This window comes from Beta vulgaris, chromosome 8 (assembly GCF_026745355.1).
Source record: "Beta vulgaris subsp. vulgaris cultivar EL10 chromosome 8, EL10.2, whole genome shotgun sequence".
NCBI lineage: Eukaryota > Viridiplantae > Streptophyta > Magnoliopsida > Caryophyllales > Amaranthaceae > Beta > Beta vulgaris.
In genome coordinates this window covers 4224833-4246697 of record NC_079209.1, presented here as the reverse complement: position 1 = coordinate 4246697, position 21865 = coordinate 4224833, and the positions used below count along the sequence as shown (strand labels likewise).

Sequence of the window (21865 nt, the reverse complement as noted above, 5' to 3'; positions counted from 1 at the left end):
TTTTGACAGCAGCCCTTTCAATAGCAGCCCTTCACTTTTTAAGTAGGGCTGCGCTTTTCAAGCGCAGCCCTTCACAACGAAGGGCTACGCTTTTACAACGAAGGGCTGCGCTTTTAGCAGAAAACTTGTTATTTGGTTTTCTTCCATATAATAAAATTGTACTTTTCATAATAATTATGATTTCACACACATGAACACGGGTTGATTTATAAAGAAGAGGTGTCTCAAACACAACATTGGTTGGTGTATAAATAACAAGTGTATCAAACACACAAACAAGAGTTCTTATAACTCATGCTAATCGATGTAACTTTTACTTTTTCAGGGATTACAATTGTACTTTTTTTATCAACAATAAGATTTAACACACAACCGTGGGTTGATTTATAAATAACAATTGTCTTAAATAACAAGTGTCTTAGATACATAAACAATGTTTCTTATAAATGACCAGTAGCACTTTTTGGTAAAAAAAAGTTGGTGAAACACTCTAATCGATGTAACTTTTACTTTTTCCATATTGCAGTTGTACTTTTCGACAAAAAGTAAGCTTTAACACGCAGAAACAAGGGTTGGTTTATAATAACAAATGTCTTAAACATATAAGGAGGGGTTGGTTCCTTAAACCAAATGTTTTAAACACACAGACAAGGATTCTTGATGTACTTTTGTATTTTTCTATCTTATATTAAAATCCGTTGAATAATACCGGATCGGATGAGACAATTTTTTAAATTCAACTAGTGCACTTTTCCACCTTTTTGTTTGAATCCTCCAAATTTATTTTTTAAAAGGTCCTTATTAGTAGTTCTGAAGCCACTAACATTTAGTAATTTATCATTGTTTGCCTTGTGTAGCTTGCTTTGTCTATGGATGGGCGTGGGTAGGGGCTGTGTCAGGTCAGGCTAGACTCTAGACCTGAACTCTAAAATTTTTGCTGGACCAAGATCCAAACATGGACACGAAGGGTCTAGAAAAGTTGGACGCGGATCCAAACCCTTAGGTCTATAGAGTCTAGGGTTTAGGCTATTTTCTTTATTTTTTGTCAAATTTATAATACCATTTATATTTCTTGACCTTAGATAGTGATTATGATCTGTAGGGTTTAGGGTATGGGTCTAGGATATAGGTTCAAAATGACAAAAGTTATAATTTTAGGATAAATAGAAAGGTTTTTTATATCTAAAATACAAAAGACAAAACAATATTAAATAACTTTACGGTCCAAGTGTAAGGTTTGAGTAGGTTCTGAGTCGTTTAGAATATTAAGACTCAAACCAAGACCCTCAGAGTTTTACTTTGACCCGGATCTACCCCGCTTAGGGTCCTGAAAAAATTGGACCCATATCCTAAAATTAGATTTCTTGTACCCATGTCCATCCTAGCTTCGTCCCATGTAGAAAGGAAGTGCCCAAGGAGCACATCTTTTGCTACCACATATGTCCAAGTTTTTGGACTAAATGGCTCAGCTTTTATGAAAACAACTATTATTTTAGTGAGCGTAATCTGGGATCGACTACAATAAACAAAAATATTATTACTCATAAATTTCATAATTAATTTTGTTACTTTTTGTATTTTTTTGTTCAATGAAAAATTGAAAATTTAACATCATGAGGTGATAGGTAAAATCAACCTTAAAGTTTGTTTGATTTTGACAATAATGATCTAAAAGGAATTCGGGTAAGATAATATATCATTAATAGTCTTTTGTTAGTACTGAAATAAGAGTGCTCGAAATGTAAATACTTGTTTGAGTCTTTTTAGTTATATATGATTATTATAAGGCTTTATCGTATTTTAGTCAAAATATTAGACAATAAAATTATAGTGTATTGATATCTAAACTCTCACCTTTCATTTCAAAGGCCACGTGTTCAATACATTGCAGTTACAAAATATTTATGTATTTTACATTGAGGAGTTCACATGAATGTAAAACATTTGAATTATAAGTTTGAAAAAAAATACCATATGACATATAAACGTCTTTAGAAACACCTCTTAATATATTTATATAGATAAGCATAAATATAATACAACCTACTTGTATGCTTATACAAAGTCTATTACACAAAGAAATCCTAATAAGATACAATAAACGACTTGACGCAAATCAAGTCTTAATCGCCTTGGCCCTTCATTGTATACATTTTTGGGTAAATATAATTGTAATAACATTAAGCTTTTAATGTCGAGAATAATATCACATGCTATATAATTAAGAAAGTGGCATTATTTATTATTCTTATTGACGTTGACACTTGACCCGAACACAGGCAATAAAATGGAGTTACATTCTAGTTTCCTAAGCATGTGGAAACTGTTACAGATAATGAGATGAAACATTATCCGGGTGACTAGTCTTTCACAATAAACGAAATATCATCTTAACTTCCATTATATTATGTAGGCGAGTAGTCTTTCACAAATGACGAAACATCTTTGGATACAGTGGCGGATTCAGGAATTTATGAATAGTTGGTCACTACCGACTAGGTTGCACAGAAATGGCTACGGGTACGGGTTTCGGATACACGTATCCATATAAGATAATCCATGAATTTAAAGAAAACTACTTCAAATAAAATCAATTTATGACTAATAATAGTTCATATAACAATAAAATAGTACCTAAAAATACTACTTATTACAACCAAATAGTACTTAGAAAATATTACAATTGTTCTCGACGAGTACGAATTTTCATATTTTGATATCGATTTATACTATTTACAATCGTAATGGCATCCTAATCTAATTTCCAAATCACAACACAATACTAATGAAATCAAATTGACAAAAATTCACAAATAAACATAAATTTTCAGCAACAACTTACAACCCAACAATGATTGAATGAAGAATAATTCAACAATTTTCAAGAATGATTCAATTAAGAAGGTTGAATTAGAACTTTAGAAGAATACCTGAGGTTTGCCGCCTGCTGCCGCCGCCCGCTGCCGCCCGTCTGCCTGCCGCCCTGTGTTGGTGTGTTGGTCTGTCGCAATTCGCAAATCAAAGACACAAATCAGATTCTTTTGAGACAAAAAAAACCCTAACAAAATCAAATAAAAATAAATCGAAATCCTTACAAAATCAAACAAAACAAAATCAAACAAAATCAAGCAAATAACAAACTCACCGGAAAACTCTCCAACAAATCGAGTCGACTTTGTTTTGCGAATTGCGAGACGAGTACACGGCGCTGCTATTGTGCTACTAGTTAGGGTTTTTCGCTCAATCTGGCTGAAGTGCGTTGGGCTGTCGGCAAACTTACCGTGCGGGCTGCGGCGCCGCTACACTTCTACTACTTAGGGTTTTTTTATTCGCGAAGGAGGAAGAGAGAGAAAGAGAAAGGGTCTGCTTTTGCGTGTGAAAACGCTGCAAATGAATTTTTTTTCCAGAAATAATAGTTGGTCACGTGACCACACGTGACCCTAAGTAAATCCGCCACTGCATATAATCGTATTCATGCATACACACATAAAATATCACATAAAACATATACGGGAATACACATATATGATGGACATGAAAGGTTACCTCATATTCCTTTCCTTATTCTTTAAGTATCGTCATAACTTAGCTTCCAAGAATTGTCGTACATATTCTCCTCAAAATCATAACTCTAATATCAATAAAACCTCTTATTAGGAAAACTACCCATTAATAACTATTTCTTGCTTAATTGTCCCTAAATTATTATCGTTATCAACATACTCGTTTATATTATAAGCTTAAGCATGAAACCGAGAAAGATTACTCACATTATCCTAATTTACACTTAAATATTGTCATCTAATCTCTAGAGAAATTAACTAATAAACCAAACTAACTAACATAAAAAATACTTTTACAAAAATAATGATTTTCAATATTCGTTCAAATATTTTAGAATAAACTAAGTAAATAATCAACTTACAAATTAAAATATAATTTGTAACATCCCGATAATTCTCTCTTTTTCCAAAAATACTTTTCAAACATAAAATTAGATAATCATCAAAGTATTATCGCCCGTGTGATTGATAACGTATCGGATTATTCAAAATTTTGCAGCGAAAAACATATAACTAACTTTAGAATGAAAATTTAGTAAATAATAAAGACAACTTTAAAACCAACCAACAAAGTTAACGTTAACATCAAACCAAACTTAAACATAAATGTATCATCTAAAGTACAATAAATTAATCAACATGTTACACAAGCTCTCCATTCCCGAATTTTATAATGCATCATCTTCACTCATGTAAATGACAATGCACTAGAGATTGAATCTGCTCACCAAGAATGGATCATCACAGGATCAATAAAGCAAAACCATGATCAACACACACAAACAAAGCACGTAATCAACAAAGTTGATTACTACATGATGAATAAATAAACATTCCTAACATGCTACTAATGAATAGTAAGCAGTGATATATAGTAACATAATAACTTGCAGATAACTTAGACTGAACTAAACTTTAATAATATTTTTATTACTTTAAATGGAATAGTCACTGGACCGAGTTGTATAGCTAAAACCAGCCTTTCCTTTGGAAGACAAAATACAAGCACGACTCCGTATTACCATGACCTACGATATCGAGGAACTTTTTAGATAAAAATAGGAACAGTGATCAATCCGAACCCATAAAAAGTCATGGCAAGCTCACCATGTACCTCAACTCCTGATTGTCCAACTTCAGATGTGCGTCAGTCTAAAGTTTATTACTATCCAAGTTTCACTTTACATGATTATTTATTACTTGTTATGACACACAAGCAACGCACATAATATATAATCAAACATTCACAACCACATTTTTATCTTAGGATTAAATAAGTGATCACATAACTTACAACCGAAGATTAGTTTCTTCTTTAATCCAATCTTCCTTATTTGTTGAACCTAGCCAACAACCAACTTACCTTTTAAAGGTATAAAATATCAACTTACGAAATCATGCATGATCTATACCAATAAATATATTAATTCCCCATGTGAATTGATAAAATAAAGCTCCCAACCAACATGCGTGCATCAATCTTTCATACAACCATAATATAAATCTCTACTTAACATGTTCGCACATAGGCATAAAACATGCAAAATCGAACATATATATCAATCATATATGAACTCACAAGTTCCTATACATGATACTACATAACTTTCCTTCCTAAAATCATGATACTACATCAATCAACACATAGATATGTACTTACCTTGTGTGGACAAATTGATAGGCTACTTTAACAACTTTATAAGTCGCCTAGAGAGAACTCTCCGTCTAAAAAAACCAATAGAAATTTATAATCAATACTCAAATAAATTTTAGCAACTATAAAAATACTTCAAACCTCCTTTAAAAATATTTAAAAGTTGTTTCCATCATTGAAACATCAATTACTAATACTTCCTAACATAGTACTACTATACTAGTCATTAAAATCCTTAAAACTCCATTAATTACATCCTTTTTAAAATACTAGCAACATATAATTTATTAAAATTCCCTTTAAACATACTTAAACTTATAAGTATAATCAATTACATCGTTCATAACATACTACTATGATCGATCTTTAATACCCTAAAAATCCGTTAAAAATCCAATTTAAACATACTAATTAAATCTAAATTTTTTCTTCTTCAATACATAAATTATATAATCAAAAATTCATAATTAAATCATTAAATTAAAACTTCTAAACATAATTAAACTAAAAACAAATCTTAAAACATAATCTTCAAATAAAACTTGAGGAGGAAGAAAGGTAATCAAACCAACACAAAGGAAGAAAAGGCAAAAAGGCGTCGGCTGGGTGACATGGCAGGGGCAGCGGCACTCTTGGTGGTCGGTGGTGGTTCCAATTGAGGGAGAAAGATTTCTTGTTGAGGAAGAAATCATTTCTTGGAAGAGAAGAAAGGAAGAAAGGAAGAAAACGTGAGAGAGAGCAAGGAATTATGGGCGCCGATTTTCGTGAGGGTGAGGAGAGAGAAAATTATGTGCGGGGAAAAATTTGGGTTTAGTGTATTTATATATGTGTTTTCCTAGTGGGGTTAGGAAAAGAAAATTGGGCTTTAAATATAGGATTGATGATTGAAACTCATAACATCACTAGAAATTATTTTCCTAATCTAATTAGTATTTGGATTCCTCAAGCCTATTTAAACTCCTTTTCAAATCCAAACAATATTTTAAATGGTTTCAAAGCATGTCTTAACAAAATATTTTAAGTTCCTCAAATCCTTAAAATAATTCCTTTGGCTTTCAAATAGTCAACCTTTTAAAGAAATAAACTATTTTAAACTACATTATATTTAAAAATAAATATATATATTCTAAAATATATTTATAAAATCCATAAATTTACAGGGGATTACAGTCTACCCCTCTTAAAAGAAGTTTCGTCCCGAAACTTGGCACAAAAACTCCCATATTTTGAAAAAAAATTGGACTAAACTTTCATTTGAGAAATATTTGTGCTACTCATGTGCACACTTTAACAACTTCAAAACTCACTTGTGTTACTCTTCAACACATTTTCCATGCGGAGAATCTATTTATTTTACACCATACACGTGCAAATTGTCAAAATAAGCATAAAAATGCATAAAAACATCATAAAAATAGGTAAAAAGCGTGAAATTTTATCGCATTCTATGCCCCTTAGAGGAAATGAGTTATCCCCTCATAACTCACCTCAAAGAACAATTCTGGATACTTCTTCTTCATTTCATCTTCGGCTTCCCACGTTGCCTCTCTAGACTCGTGGTTAGCCAAAGTACTTTCACGATACGTCATTATGTGTCAAAATAAATAACAAAAATTATATATTTCTTTTATTTTTATTTTTCTATGTACATAATCCTTTTTTGATTTATGAGATGCTTTCAAATGTAAATTATCAATGATTAACATTGAAAATAACAAAATTATTTCAGTCAGGATTATCAAATTTTTAGGTAAATTAGTAAATTCAGGCTCTAATTTTTGTTTATCTTTACCATTATAATCCAAACTTTATTCGAGGATAAAAACATGTCGCCTCCCCACTCTTTAAGATCATATATATATATATATAATCATAATCGAAAAAGCTAAGCACTCCAATAATATATATTTTATTTTGAATCATATTTCAATCACCCTCCAATAATATGAAAATTATGTAGCTAAAGTTATAGTCAATTTACATAGTACGATAGTTTAGGTTTGTTGAACCCTAGTTTTGATGATGACACAGGAATAAAGATGCAAACTAAGCACTGGACTAACAAGTTGTTTAAGTGAGTGAATTTCAAGGTATCATTGAAAGGAACAAAGAGAATACTAAGTCGAGGAAGAAATCAAGTTTGGATTTTGAAAACTAAGTGAAGATGTTTCTCTATTTGATACTGGAGCAGCATTGGAGCAAGAAGACTAAAGCGAGGCTTTTTATTTTTAGTTCAATTGTAAAGGAACGAGTAAAGATGGTAAGGAACTATGACAATTTTGAATGAGAATGATAGTTTGTTCCTTGGTAAGGAATAGATGAACTGGCGCTAAACGTATAAGTTAAAAGAACTAACAAATTAAAAGGAACTAGACTTAGGTTGAAGCATTACAACGGTACATTGATGGCAGTTGAGAAAATTGTGCATAGAATGTAGGTAACCGTTTTATTTAAGGAAAAATCTGATTTTATGGAAAATCTTTTTAAGGAAAAGATTTTATTTTTCCAAAGATAATAAAAATATTTTTCGGTTATTACGAAAGTAATTAAAATATAATATTTTTATGAAAATGATTTAATTTCAGATTTAATAATTAATATGTTTTTAATTAAATCAGATTTTCGAGTAATGCTTAAAGTGGTTGCTAAAATTAAGGAGTAGTAACTAAAAAACACTCCCACATTTAACAGTGATCATGGGGATCACGGGATGTTTGAGGAAAGTGTTCCTCAGAGTAAGGAACATCATGGGAATGGTTTTTAACAAATACATGTTTTAATCCCACATTCTAAATTACTACCACTATAAATATTAATGTCTAATTAAGTTCCAAATTGTGTCTAACTAAGTGAGTTAGTGAGTTTAACTAATTAAAGTGTCAGTGCCTTCATTCTCTCATAAAAACCATTTTTTCTTTGCTTTCTAACTCTAATTCCACTAAGCGTATTCGATCAATTGTATTTTGTTTTTGGGGTAAGGGACTTTGAGTGAAGTTCTGTAAGAGAGAAGCTTTGAGTGGAGCAAGTAAAAGTGAGAAAACTTCGAGTGGAGTTGAGAGAAACTACTGTTAAGGGAACAGTGGTTCAGGAACTTGAGTTTAGGAACTCAAGGTGAGGCTCGTGAATAGAATTAGGTTGTAACAAAGTTGTTTGGCCTAATTAGTGAAAGAGTTGAGTTTAAAATCCCTAGTGGTCGAGGTTGTTTCTTCTTGTTGGGCCCAAGAAGTTTTTCCTCGTAAAAATCCCTTGTGTTCCTTTAGTTATTTTATTTGTTTAAGATTGAATTTCCGCAAAAAGTTACGTTTATTTCTACACATACAATTCACCCCCCTCTTGTAGTGTTCCTAGTGAAATAACAATTGGTATCAGAGCAGAACTCACGAAGATAGAAACCTATTCAGAAAGAGATCCAAGGAACAATGAATACCACCAAGAAATTTGAGGAAGGTTACTCTACGCAAAGGCTCCCATGTTCAATGGGAAGTTCTACTCCTACTAGAAGAACCGAATGGAGATATTCATCAAGGCTGAAAACTACCTGACATGGAGAGTCATTGAAGTTGGTGATTTCGAGTCACAACTATAATGACAAAAATGAGGTAATTTGAAACCCTTCTCTGAATATGAAACTGATTTTGAAAAAATGGAAGTAAATGCATGGCTGTTAAATTGTTGCATTGTGGACTTGGACCCATGAACATAATAGGATCATGGGATGCAAATCCGCAAAGCAAATATGGGATTTACTAGAAGTAACCCACGAAGGAACTAATGAAGTCAAAAGATCTAAAATTGATTTACTAATGAATCAATATGAACTGTTCTCCATGAAGACCAAGGAAAGCATTCAGAATGTTTACTCGTTTTACTAACATTATTAATGAGTTAGCTTCTCTTGGAAAGTTTATTTCATCAGAGGAACAGTTCGAAAGGTTTTAGGAGTCTTCCTAAGGACAATGGATGGCTAAGGTCACTGCTTTACAAGAAACAAAAGATTTCACTAATTCAACTTGGAACAGCTGGCTGGGTCACTTATGACTCATGAGCTTCACCTTGACACTGAGTATGGTGAAAGCTCCAAATCAAAATCATTGCTCTCAAAGAAGATGATGAAGATGACTCTGACTCAGAAGAAGAGAAGCACTCATGGTTCGAAAATTTCGAAAGATGTATAGGAACATGAAGAACGGAACTTCAAAGGTAAAACTAAAAAGTTTTCTAACAAAGCTGCTTGTCATAAATGTGGGAGTACAGATCACTTCATCAAGGAATGTCCACTTTTAAAAAAAGATAAAACCAAAGGAAGGAACAAGGAACGCTTTGCTGAAAGGAACAAAGAATCAAAGACACCCTTCTCTAAGGCAAACGTTCGTAAGGCAATGATAGCTGCTTGGGGAGGTTTAGAGACGGAAGAGAGAAGAAGAACAAAACTGAAGAAAAGCAAATACTTTGCCTCATGGCAAACATTGATGAAAAAGAAGATGAAGAAAATGTTGAGGTAAGCAACATGGACTTGAGTCAGACTTAGATTGCAAAACTAGGCCTGAAATATATGATCTTCTTTATGATGCAATTCTTGAATGTAGAGATGAACGTGAAAAACTTGAACAAACTGAACAAGCTCTTAAAGTCTGCAAAGAACATATAGAATGGCTTAAGAAAATGAGAACATATGTTGAAACCAGATTCTTTGATTTGTTTGAGAAAAACATAAAAATCAAAGAATTCTATGAGAATGTGAAAAATGAAAATTATCTAATAAATTTAGAAATTTCACACTTAAAGGAATTTGTCCCTGTTCTAAGTTCCTTTGATATTGGATCAACCCCTTTGAAAGGATACAGATCTGAGATCGAAAATTTGAATAAAGAAAAATGTTTTGAAGGAACAAATCTGTAATCTTAAGAAGGAACTGGTTATTGCAAGGAACAGAGGCAAAATGATGGATGTTCCTAAGTGGATTGAGATACCACAGACTAGAATAAAAGAAGGTCTTGGTTTGAAAACTACAAGAAAAGGAACAAGACAAAAAATATGTTACCTACCGTGATAAATTTTGTATGTACTTGTGGAAGGTAGGTCATTACATAAATCAATGTCAACAAAAACTAAATGATTGGAAAAATGTGAAGTAAGTAACAAGAAATGGGTTGTCAAATCAAGTCCTAGTCAAGAACAGGAACCCACGAAAGAAGGGTTCCTACAACTAACAATTAGTTGATTTTTGCAGGTTGGAGTGAGGGGGAACAACACATGGTATCTTTATAGTGGTTGTTCAAGCATTGACAGGAGACAAAACTAAGTTTCTCTCGCTCTCAACCTACGAAGGTGGAAGTGTGACATTTGATGACAATAAGAAAGGTAACATAGTTGTCATGGGTTAGGTTGGTAAGTCACCATCACACTCCATTGAAAATGTATTTTTAGTTGAAGGTCTAAAAATAATCTATTGAGATTTCCCAATTCTGTGAAAGGGAAATGTGTCGAAATTTAATAAGAAAAATGCTTGATCATCAACATTAAAACAAAGAATTATCTTGGAAGGAACAAGGAAAGGGAACACATATATTGTGGATCTTGACTTGTTCCTAAAATCAATCTCTGTCTTAGTGTATTGAAGATGATTCACTCCTTTGGCACAAGCGTCTAGGACATGCTAGCTTTCATTACTTGAAAACTTAGATCAAAAGATCTTGTTTGGATTCCATCCATAAAATTTCATATTGATCAAGTTTGTGATGCATGTGCACGAGGAAAGCAAGTAAGATCCTCTTTCAAATCTAAAATATAGTAAGCACCACTAAACCATTAGAATTAATTCATATGGACTTATGTGGACCTATGAGAATTCAAAGTAGAAGTGGAAAGAGTATGTATTAGTTATTGTGATGATACTCTAGGTATACATTGGGTTATTTTTCTCTCTAGTAAAGATGAACTTATGATGAGTTCCTTGTCTTTGCTAAAAGAGTTCAACATTGAGTGGTCACAAATAATGACATATAGATCGATCATGGAAAGAATTTGAAAATTATAAATTTGATGACTTAAGCAGAGATAATGGCCTAGATCATAATTTTTCTGCCCCTGTAGAAAGGAAAAATAGAACTTTGGAGGAAATGTCTAGAACCATGTTAATTGCTAGTGAACTTCCAAGGAACTTTTGGGCTGAAGCTGTTAATACTGCTTGTCACATAATTAATCGTGCCATGATGAGACCTATCATTAACAAAACTCCTTATAACTTTACTTTGGAAAGAAACCAATATCACTACTTTAGAACATTTGGTGCAAATGTTTTGTCAATAAATGGAAAAGATAATCTTGGAAAATTTGATGCAAGGAGTGATGAAGCAATATTTTAGGATACTATCACATAGTAAAGCTTATAGAGTTTACATAAGAAACTATGTGTGTTGAAGAAAGTATTCACATAATCTTTGATAAATCTGACAAATGCAATCCAAGCATACAAGTTGATGACTATGAGATTGGGTTGGTACGACCAAATGAGAAAAATACAGATTCAAATGAAGAAGAAGAAATAAAAGAGGAAAGGAACGAAGAAAATGAAAACATTCACAACAATGATGTTCTTATTCCTCAAGGTGAAAAAGCTGAGTCTACCATTGCTAACAGAGGAACAACTGATCATAGCTCCTCATTTACTCAAGGAACTCACGAGGAACAAACTTTTCCTATAAGGAATTTTCAACTAAAACCTTGGAAACAACAAAAGTCACATCCAAGGGGAACTCATGATAAGTGACATATCCAAAGGTACGCAAACTAGATCTCAGTTAAGAATTTTTTTTGCATTTCATGCGTTCCTATCAATGATGGAACCACGAAATCATGAAGAAGCCCTAATTGACTCTGATTGGATCACTGCCATGCAAGCTGAATTAGATGAGTTCGAAAGAAACAAGGTATCGCATCTAGTTCCTTCTTGTAAACAACAAAAAGTAATTGGCTTAAAATGGGTGTTTAGGAATAAACTAGATGAGTATGGAACCATTGTCAGGAACAAAGCTAAAATTTGTAAAGGATTTGGTGGAGAATTGGCCTAGTTTGCTATGGGCCTAAATTAACTTGTCATTTGTATCTTGATCCACGAAGACCTACTGCAGCAATGCATCTAAGCAAGATTTTTCAGCAGCATCGTGGGGACTCAATTCTCTTTTCCAAGAGAAGCTCCATATCCACTTGAAACCCTACCAAAAGCCATATGAGGCTACATGTGCATCTTGATTAATAGCTATTGAGAATAGCCTTGCTTACATTACTTTCAAAGGAGAGCTACATAGCCAAGAATCATGCCAAAATAATGAATTTAAACCATTATCCATTGACTTTCGGACTCCATCATTTAATACCAGTGACTTTGCTTCAGCATGGCGGCGCAAATCATTCGCCACGGACCACCTGTTTTTGGAACTTTGAGGTCCAAGATGGTAAGGGATGAGGAGTATTTGTATGTAGCTGTATGATAAGTGCGTTTCAAAGACTACTTTATGGACTCCTTTTAGATCATTTTGATCCTCTTTCTCCCCTTTATTCCCTCTTTCTTCTCCTTTTCCCCTTCTATTTCATTCACTTGATCATACTTGATCATAGTGACATTTTGCTAGATTTTTAGTCATTTTTGACCGAATTTCTAGTACATTTGCTTTCACCTTGTTTTGCCATGTTCTTGATATAGGTGAAACTACTAATATGGATACGGTTTGTTTAGTTGGAAAAGGTAGTAATGAAAACAAAGCACATATTGAGAAATGGTGCGCTTGCACCATTCCCCATGTCCGCTCGCACAAAGGAGCACAACATTGCACGATAGAATCTTGAACAGAGAACTTCAAATGGACGTAACTTTCATACCACAAATCGGATGAAGGTAATTCCAGTTGGAAGTGAAACCTAGTTTCGGTATCTTTCCAACGACTGGTCATAAGCTTGATTTGGATATAAAACGAAGAAGTTATGCTCGTTTTAAGTTGAACTATCCAAGTTTGAGGCAGAAGGGTGAGGTGCGCCCGCACCTGACTTTGGTGCGCACTGACCTCTGTTGGGTGCGCCCGCACCACCCTTTCCGAAAAGAAAAAAATCAAGCCTTCATTAAAAACGATATAGTTTTATTTTTAGTTGGAACAGATGCTTTCTTCTAGTTTTTAGAGAGTATTTTTTTAGGGTTCATACTAGAGATAAACACTTGAGTTTTATTGAGATTATTAATCATAGTTTGTGATTCCGATAACATTCAAGGTACTTTTCATTCAATTTAATTTGAAGTTTCAGTTTTTATTTCATTCTTTTCGTGTTTGTTCTTGTTCTTAGTTATTCTTAGATCTTCATTCTCATATTCTTATAATTGCGATTTCTATTAGTTTAATTATCTTTTAATCATGTTTAGCCTTAAATTAGTCATATATTTTATGTTTAATTGCTTAGAATCCATGATTACTGAGTAGTTTCATATCTAGGGTTAAATTAGGGTTTTAAATGTTCTGTTGATGAGATTGTGACGTTCTAAAGAAAGTTATGCATTGATCTTGGTGTTTTGATCGAAACCTTAGGATAGATATTGATCACATTTATACTTTGGTATTTTGAACTCAAATATTCTCAAATCGAATTTTGAACTCAAATATTCTCAAATCGAATTTTGAACTCTTTTATCATCCCCGAGAATCAACTTAATTTCTATGCCAAGATATTGGGTAGAAATTAAGGGGATCCTTTATTAGGGGTTTTCCGAATTTATTGAATCTCTTAATCAATTAACTAAACACCATTCGAGAGAGGATTTAGTTGATTGATTAAGTGATTATTCTTGAGGACCATTCGAGAGAAGACTCGAGTATTTTAGAGGGAAACTAAACCTTGCATGATCGTCTCAATTTCTTCACAATCGCATCAACAATCATTATCCGTTCTTATTCATACTGGTAACCTTAACCCTAGTGACTTCCTATTTGATAAATTAACTCTTGTTGTTTGCTAGTTAGCTAGTCTTAATTGTTACCAAACCTCTTTCAAACCCCCCAAATAACATTCAATTAGGTAGTCTGGACTTGATAGACTTTAATTAATCCCATTTTCCTGTGGATCGACCCTTAACTTGCCCTTACTATTTTCTTGGTAATTGCTTGTTAGGATTTAGAAATATTGTTTAGAAAATGATTTTTGGTGTTTTCACGACACACTAAAAACCTCTTATCACTGTAACGACATCGCACCAAAGAGGTGAGGGATCACTAACGTACCTCCATAGCCACTTGAAAAGCAGCGCAAGGGTTTTAGGCAGAATATTCCCAATGCTTAGACCTTTCATTGATTTGGGAAGTTGGACCATGTGTCTAGAGATGGCAATGGATAGGATCTGGACAGGGTCCTTTAGGATCCAGATCCAGATCCGTTTTTTAGACAATGATCCATATCCTACCCGGATCCACTGGGTAATAAAAATGAGGATCCAAATCTAGATCCGTATGGATCCGGGTCCTAAACGGATCCAAAACGGATCCTTGTCTATTGTCTTCAAACTAACCTAATTTTCACAATAGTTAAAGATTTTAAATGATATAGTTATCTAATATCAACAAAAAAAAATACATATACACAAATATATTAAAAGGCGTGCGAAAACAAGAAACTGTGCCACGTGGCGCTCTCCTTAGGGAGTTTTAGTTCATGTAATCCATGTACAATAAAAAAAATTAAAAAATTACATAATGCATAGTATAGGGTTTAATCCCGAGACCTCAAGTATATATACTAAAGTTCCAACCACTAGGCTAAGTTGTATTTAGTGTTATGATCATAAAATATTATATTAATAAATGAAATATTTTTCTTACCCGGGACATAGTCCGGGCCTAATAACTAGTTTAATCTTTGAAAAATAACCATTGGAACTACATACAAGTATTCATTTATCAAACTGTAGATTAGTTATCAACCCATTTTTCGAACTTAATTATCCTGTAAATTCGCACAAAATTCACACATTAATTAAAATAATAATCCGAAATTCAAGCGAAAATCCGTTTTACGTGTACTAACTAATATCATAATATTATCAAAATATAATAATATTATAAAAATGGGTAAACGAATCTGGATCTGGGTAATAATTTAGGACCCGGTCCAGATCCGTTTTTTAAGAAGGATCCAGATCCTACCCGGATCCATAGGGTCCAAAATTTGAGGATCTAGATCCGTCAAAAATGGATCTGGATTCATGGATCCGGATAGGGTCCATTACCCACTGCCATCTCTCCATGTCCCATAAGACCATAGGAATACCTTTCTTCTCCAATTCACCACACCATAAAAAAGCTCAAGTGATTTTGTTTATCTTTTCAATCAAGTCTTTCAGAATGGGAAAAATCGACATGAAATAGAGAGGGAGATTCGATAATGATGCTTTGATGAGAGTCAATCTCCCCCCTATTGAAAGTATCTTGCCTTTCCGTGATGCAAGCTTCTTTGATAATTTTTCAACGATGGGATCCCACGCTTGGATCCTAGAGGGGCTTCCAACTTTGGGAAAGCCCAAATAGGTAAATGGAATAGTGCCAATCTTGCAATGAAGGAAACGTGCCGCATGATGAAGCCATGAAGGGGGCAAGTTAACTCCAATTAGAGAACTTTTATGAAAGTTTACTTGGAGACCGGAAGAGAGATGGAAAATAATGAGTGCCTTTTTGAATGTTCTATAGAGATTCAATGTTTGCATCGCAAAACATAAGAGTAGTATTTCTAATCCATTTTTGCACCTTTCAAGTCCCTTCCATAGGTTCATACTTGTTCTTATCTAAACATGTAAATTTGGGGATTAGGCGATTAGCTATTATATATGATATTCTTTATTGTAATTCTTATTCCTTATGTCCTACTCAATATCAAATAAAAACATTTATATGATTGATAATTATTTATCTACTTTTTCTCCCTTTTTTTCTCTCGTTTGGCATCATGACACTATTCATACTTAGAAAAAATATTGTCAATTTTTCTCAATTTATAAGAAAAAAATATAGTCATGTAGAGTCTTGTTTTATTAGTCTCAATTAGTACTTTATTAATATCCAATCGTTATAGTTTTTACTAATATATAAGGAAAGATATTTAAATTCAAAAAAGTACATTAAAAAATGCACAAAAAAATGATAAGTTTAGAGAAAACAAAGGGAATATCAAATATAACATTTTTACAACAACACTAATTTATTAGTTTGCATCATATGCAATACCTTCTTAAAGATAATACTTTTTTCATACTTCCTTGACATGCTCAGAAATCCTAATATACTAAGACACGGCCAACACGTTAAACGCTCACAAAATCGTTTAATTTATATGACTTTGGTATGAGGTATGTGTTTAGAATAAGCAAAACTCATAATTAGTGTTTATTTCAATAAATTGATAGATTTAAAACCCAAAACTGAAATCCATAAGGTAAGGGGTTTAGAAACCCAAGGCGGATGGAGTGGGTATAGCTTATATCAATAGCTCTAGATATCAAATAAAAGAAAAATATTATTCATTAATAAAACCAAACACACATGTTAGGTATCAAGTTCCAAAGTTGTACCACCTTGGTTTTCATTTTTGATTCGAAACTAAAACGCTGAAGAATTGTCTTATTATTATTATTATTATTTGATAATTTGGGATGTTATTAATGATATGGTTCAAGGCCATTGGCCATAATACAAGATTGAGGTTTGAACCCCAGTACCTATCATTATCATATTATTATTGGCTCAAGTGTAACAAAACTAGAACTAGTTGTAATATTGATTAATATGAGATTAAAAAATGACAATACTCTAAAGTCAAGTAATCTTAATTTTTAATCATTTCTTCAACCACTCCCTAGCTACTGATCACACTATATAAACGGCTTCACCCTTTGCTGTTCTCCACACAATTAAGACAAGGAACACACTGTTGTCGCATTGTCAACTCTCTCTCTCACACTTTGTGCAAACTAACTCACTCATTCCACCATGAAAGAATGGAAAGGCAGTATGTTTCATTTTATTACATCTTAAGTTTCATGTTATATATTTAATTATTGTCTATTATGGATGTTTTTAATTGTTGCCTAATATAATTACGTGGTCATATTCTACCATGAATGATGAATATAATATTCAGGGAACTACGACTTCGACTTCACTGATCCAAGTAAACCAGTTCGAACATTCAGATCACGAAGGCCTTGCCACTTCATCTTCGAAATTGAATCGTATGATGAGCTTGTGGCATCACTTAAAAAAGCCAACAAGTTTTCATTTGAGACACCAGAATTTTCTACTGGAAATGAAAAATGGTACTTCCTCTATTTATAAATAATAGTTATAAGGGTCTAAGGCACATAAATGTTTGAGTTGAAAGATTCATAATCACACTTAGTTGCATTAATTTTTATTACATGTTTAGGGCACATAATGTTTACTTTTCACTGATCTACTATTTGTTTTTAATTGATCAGGACTATGTGCTTCTATCCTGAAGGGAATGTGGCAAAAGGTGGCAAAGGATACATTTCCATGTACGTAAAGAGGCAAAAAAATAGTGCGGGTCGAAACAAAGAAATTAATGTCGCCATCAAATTTTTCATATTAGATCAAACTAGTGGTGAATATCTAGTCATTGAAGGTACGCTCCTTTTACTTCAGGAACAATAATAATGCAATAGTTAGACATAAAGGACCTCATTAATCCTATACCCAAGTGTACATCCTCTCGTATTGACCTCCATCATGTACTTAGAACATGAATATATAGGTAGAAAATGTGAGAGGATGTAAATTTTTTGTTAGGTTTAAGAATTTTTCCTAACATAATAGGAGTACTTCAAGAAATTAATGGTCAAAGTAAGGTGTGACAAATATAAAAGTAAAATATGAATTAAAACAGTATATATACGCTATTTTGATTTTTTTTGCCCTTCTTATGGCCATGGGCCTTGAGTGATTAGCATTCAAATCTACCCTCAAGAGTCAAGGGCTAGGAAAAACATGATATTTGCATATTATATCATCCAAAACGTGCAATATGCATTTCACCCTGTCGCATTTTTACATTCCGATGAAATCTAATTAATACTAATATTTTTAGCTATGTAAACAAAAAAAAATATTATAAATTATTTATAGTTTTGAAATGTGTGTTTTGATTGACATTAAGTAATAAATGATCCAACAAGTGAGAAAGAAGGACTGCAAACTTTCTGTTAGTCAAAAGGATTTAATTTTAAGGGATTGAGTTTGCAAATTGGTGGGAGTTTTAACTAGCAAACCCAAAAATCAACTGCTAAGTTCATGTACTTAGTATGTTAATGAATCTTAGAGCTGATCCAGATCCGTAAAAATGTTTCACTTATTTCAGAACGAATGAAGTATATGTGTACCGAAATATAATAATGTGTGGCATGCAGATTTGGGAGAAAAGCATTTTGATGTTCGCGGTAAAGAATGGGGAATTGCACAAGCTCTTGAGTTCAAACATTTTAAGAATCCAGACAATGGATTTTATGTTGACAACAGTTGCACCATTGGGGCTGAGATTTCTATTACCAGCACTGAACCTCACTACTCAAAGATGTCTCATGTCACCACCATTTCAAGAAGTACATTTAATATTATCAAACTAGGACCTTTCGATAACAACACTCCTGAACCAGTGGATTCTAATATCACATTTGTTACTAGCTTCGACGGTGAACCTTACACTTGGTGCGTATTAATGAAAATTATTATCTTCCCAATTTTCTCAAAAAAAATTTTGTCGATTCGTGCTACATACAAGTCGTACATTATAATTATTACTATATTTTCCATTGTTTTTTTTGTACTATATATTTTCTTTTAAATTTAACTTTAACATATTATATATGTATAGGAAACTACAATTATATCGTGAAGGATATGGATCTGGAAATGGCACCCATTTTTCCCTATATTTGGTACTTGTGGACAATGACAAGCTCTCAAATGGAAACACCATGCTTGTTAATTTTGAGCTCAGTCTTTTGAACAAATATACCGGAGCATACGCTAATGAAAAAACTTGTAAGTTGATCTTTTTTTGAATTTCATGCTCAACTTTCTTTACCCTAATTAAATTAGTATTTCTAAATTTCATTTATCCTTCACACTATTGCTTAATATTATGTGTCTTTGGAAACAAGTACGTCTATCCAAGACGATAGACAACAGCGTCTGTACTAAAATTATTAAATCTTTATGCTTATTGGTTCAAGGATTTTTCAGTTTTCATCCTATATTTACAAATCAACTTTTTTTTCTTGCAGTAATTGACTGGTTCACACATTCTAAGGTTTCATCTGGTTTTCCTGAATTTATTAAAGGAAATGAGCTCTTTAGTTCGACAAACAGGTTTTTCGAAGGAGGAAGTTTGGATGTGAAAGTTCATTTTAATTCCATCTTCATAATCGATGATGCTGAAGGTTAAGATGGTCACAATCTACCATCTATAAAGCATTATACATTGCTTGCTCACCATTTATTGGTTTTCTCTAATTTCAAGTTTATAATAACATAGGCAAATATATGTTTGAGATATTGTTTTTGTTTATCACTGAATTATATGAAAGTTGGGTCCAATCTCAAGACAAAGTTTTTCTTATCATAATATTTGAAGTTGTTATTCTACTAAATGAGATTGGATCACTTTCATATATGCTCAAGATACACTGATGATTTCATATCATAATATTTGCCTTATCGTTTGTATTTCATTTGGAAGTGTGTTTCAATTTCTTCTTGGCTTGTATTTCTAATTGAATTTTAATGTAATGTTTGTTAATCATGATCTTATTTAATATGTTTTTGCTTAACTATTATTATTTCTCGTCATTAGAGAAAGAAAAAAAAAATTGATGGAAGATCAGATCAAAAAAAAGCTTAATTCGATGGACGACATGTTGAAGAACTTGATCCAAAAACAAAATATAAGATGAAAGTACCAATATTGACATATTGTGCCATCACAAAATTAGCATTTGAAACAATTTATCAGTAGTTTTTTCCGCATGTAAGCAAGGAAGTATTTTCGTTTACCATAAAATAACAAGCATGTACACAGTACACAATACACAATGCAAATGTCAAAGACAATTTAAATTCGAATGATGAAATTTTGTCGCGGCTCTTCTTCATATTCCTTGTCATACAGACATCCTGGTCATACGGGCAATGTTTGAGAGGTGTATGGGTATAATAGCGAGTAACCGGATATACTTCCAAGCACATATTATATATGCTTTTCTTTAAGTTATTTGCCGACTCATTAAGCACATATTATAATAGTGAAGCCCCGTGCGAGGTGCGGTGCACTTCTGTCCAACAATGTTGCATTTATGGATTTGCGGACAGAAACTTTTCCTGAGTTGCGAAGTACGACGCGAGATGCAACACAAGTCTGTCTCTTACTCTTACATAACCTCCGCAACTCCTAAGTATAATATAAAATATAAACACACCTTACATACACATTTAACTATAAATATTCCAACAAAAATTTGTTTGCAAAAATTAGTTTAGATAATTTTTAATTAATTTAGACAAGTTCGAATAAGTTGTAAAAACAAGATACCATATGTTCCAATAAGTTATAAAAATAAGTATCAAACATAAGTTTTAAGATTAAGTGTAAATGTACTACTCCCTTCGTCCCAAAATATAGTTCTCATTTCCATTTTTGGTGTCCCAAAATATAGTTCCCATTTCCATATTTAGTTCCACATTTTTTCGTAGTTTGTCTAGAAAAATCGTGTCCCATCATTTATTTGCTTCTTGAATTTTGGTTTTTTCTTTGTTTTTTCAACCAAAATGTTACAATTAATGCTATTTCACTAATTATTCCCCATTCTCTTTCCTAAAATCATCTTTTCCCATACTACATTTATTTAAATAAACAAAAAAATCTTTACTATCCCTCTTAGATTCTAGTACTGGCATAAATTACCATGAAAAAAGGGAAATGAGAACTGTATTTAAGGACGGAGGGAGTATAATTTAATAAGTCATAAATATAAAAGTATAGGAGTTGGAAAGAAACAAAAAGGATATTTACGCATATATCACTAGTAGAAAAATGACAATTCGCGTCACCCTATGTGCGTCGAACATAAGAAAGACTGAAGCAAACGTACATAAACAAACGATTTGCATCGGACGTTGACGAAGGTCCGATGCAAATAGTCGCAACAAATGAGTAAAAAAAAAGGTTTGTGTCGGATGTTCAGGAGCACGCGACGCAGCTGGTTAAGACCATTTGCGTCGGACTGTCCCATGGTGCGATACAGGTCTTTGAGGTGGTAAATTTTCGAGCCAAAATATAGGAGCCTTGAAGCGAAATGCGTCAGATGGGCTTTAGGAGTCGACGCATATCACTAAGCTCAGCCCACTTTTCCCCGTTTTATATTTATTGGACTTTCACCAAACATACTTTCAATCTCTCATTCTCTCACCAGCCGACAAAACCAATCTCCCCTTACGCCTTTCTCTCCCCAACTCGTCTCAAACATGGATGACGATTTCCGCAACTCTTCTCGCACTCTGTCTCCACGTTAACTCCTCCGAAAGCGTCTCCCCAATGAATCGTCACT

At 32.9% G+C, this 21865-nt stretch overlaps 1 protein-coding gene across 1 annotated transcript; it reads left to right on the top strand.

Moving 5' to 3' along the window:
• The first annotated feature begins 17162 nt into the window (after positions 1-17162).
• On the top strand, positions 17163-20064 carry LOC104900728 (uncharacterized). The gene is made up of 6 exons (XM_048634678.2): positions 17163-17253; positions 17386-17560; positions 17723-17889; positions 18671-18968; positions 19135-19304; positions 19547-20064. Exons 1-6 carry the CDS (start codon positions 17235-17237, stop codon positions 19705-19707), a joined length of 990 nt encoding a protein of 329 aa, XP_048490635.1. The 5' UTR covers positions 17163-17234; the 3' UTR covers positions 19708-20064.
• Positions 20065-21865: the final 1801 nt, after the last annotated feature.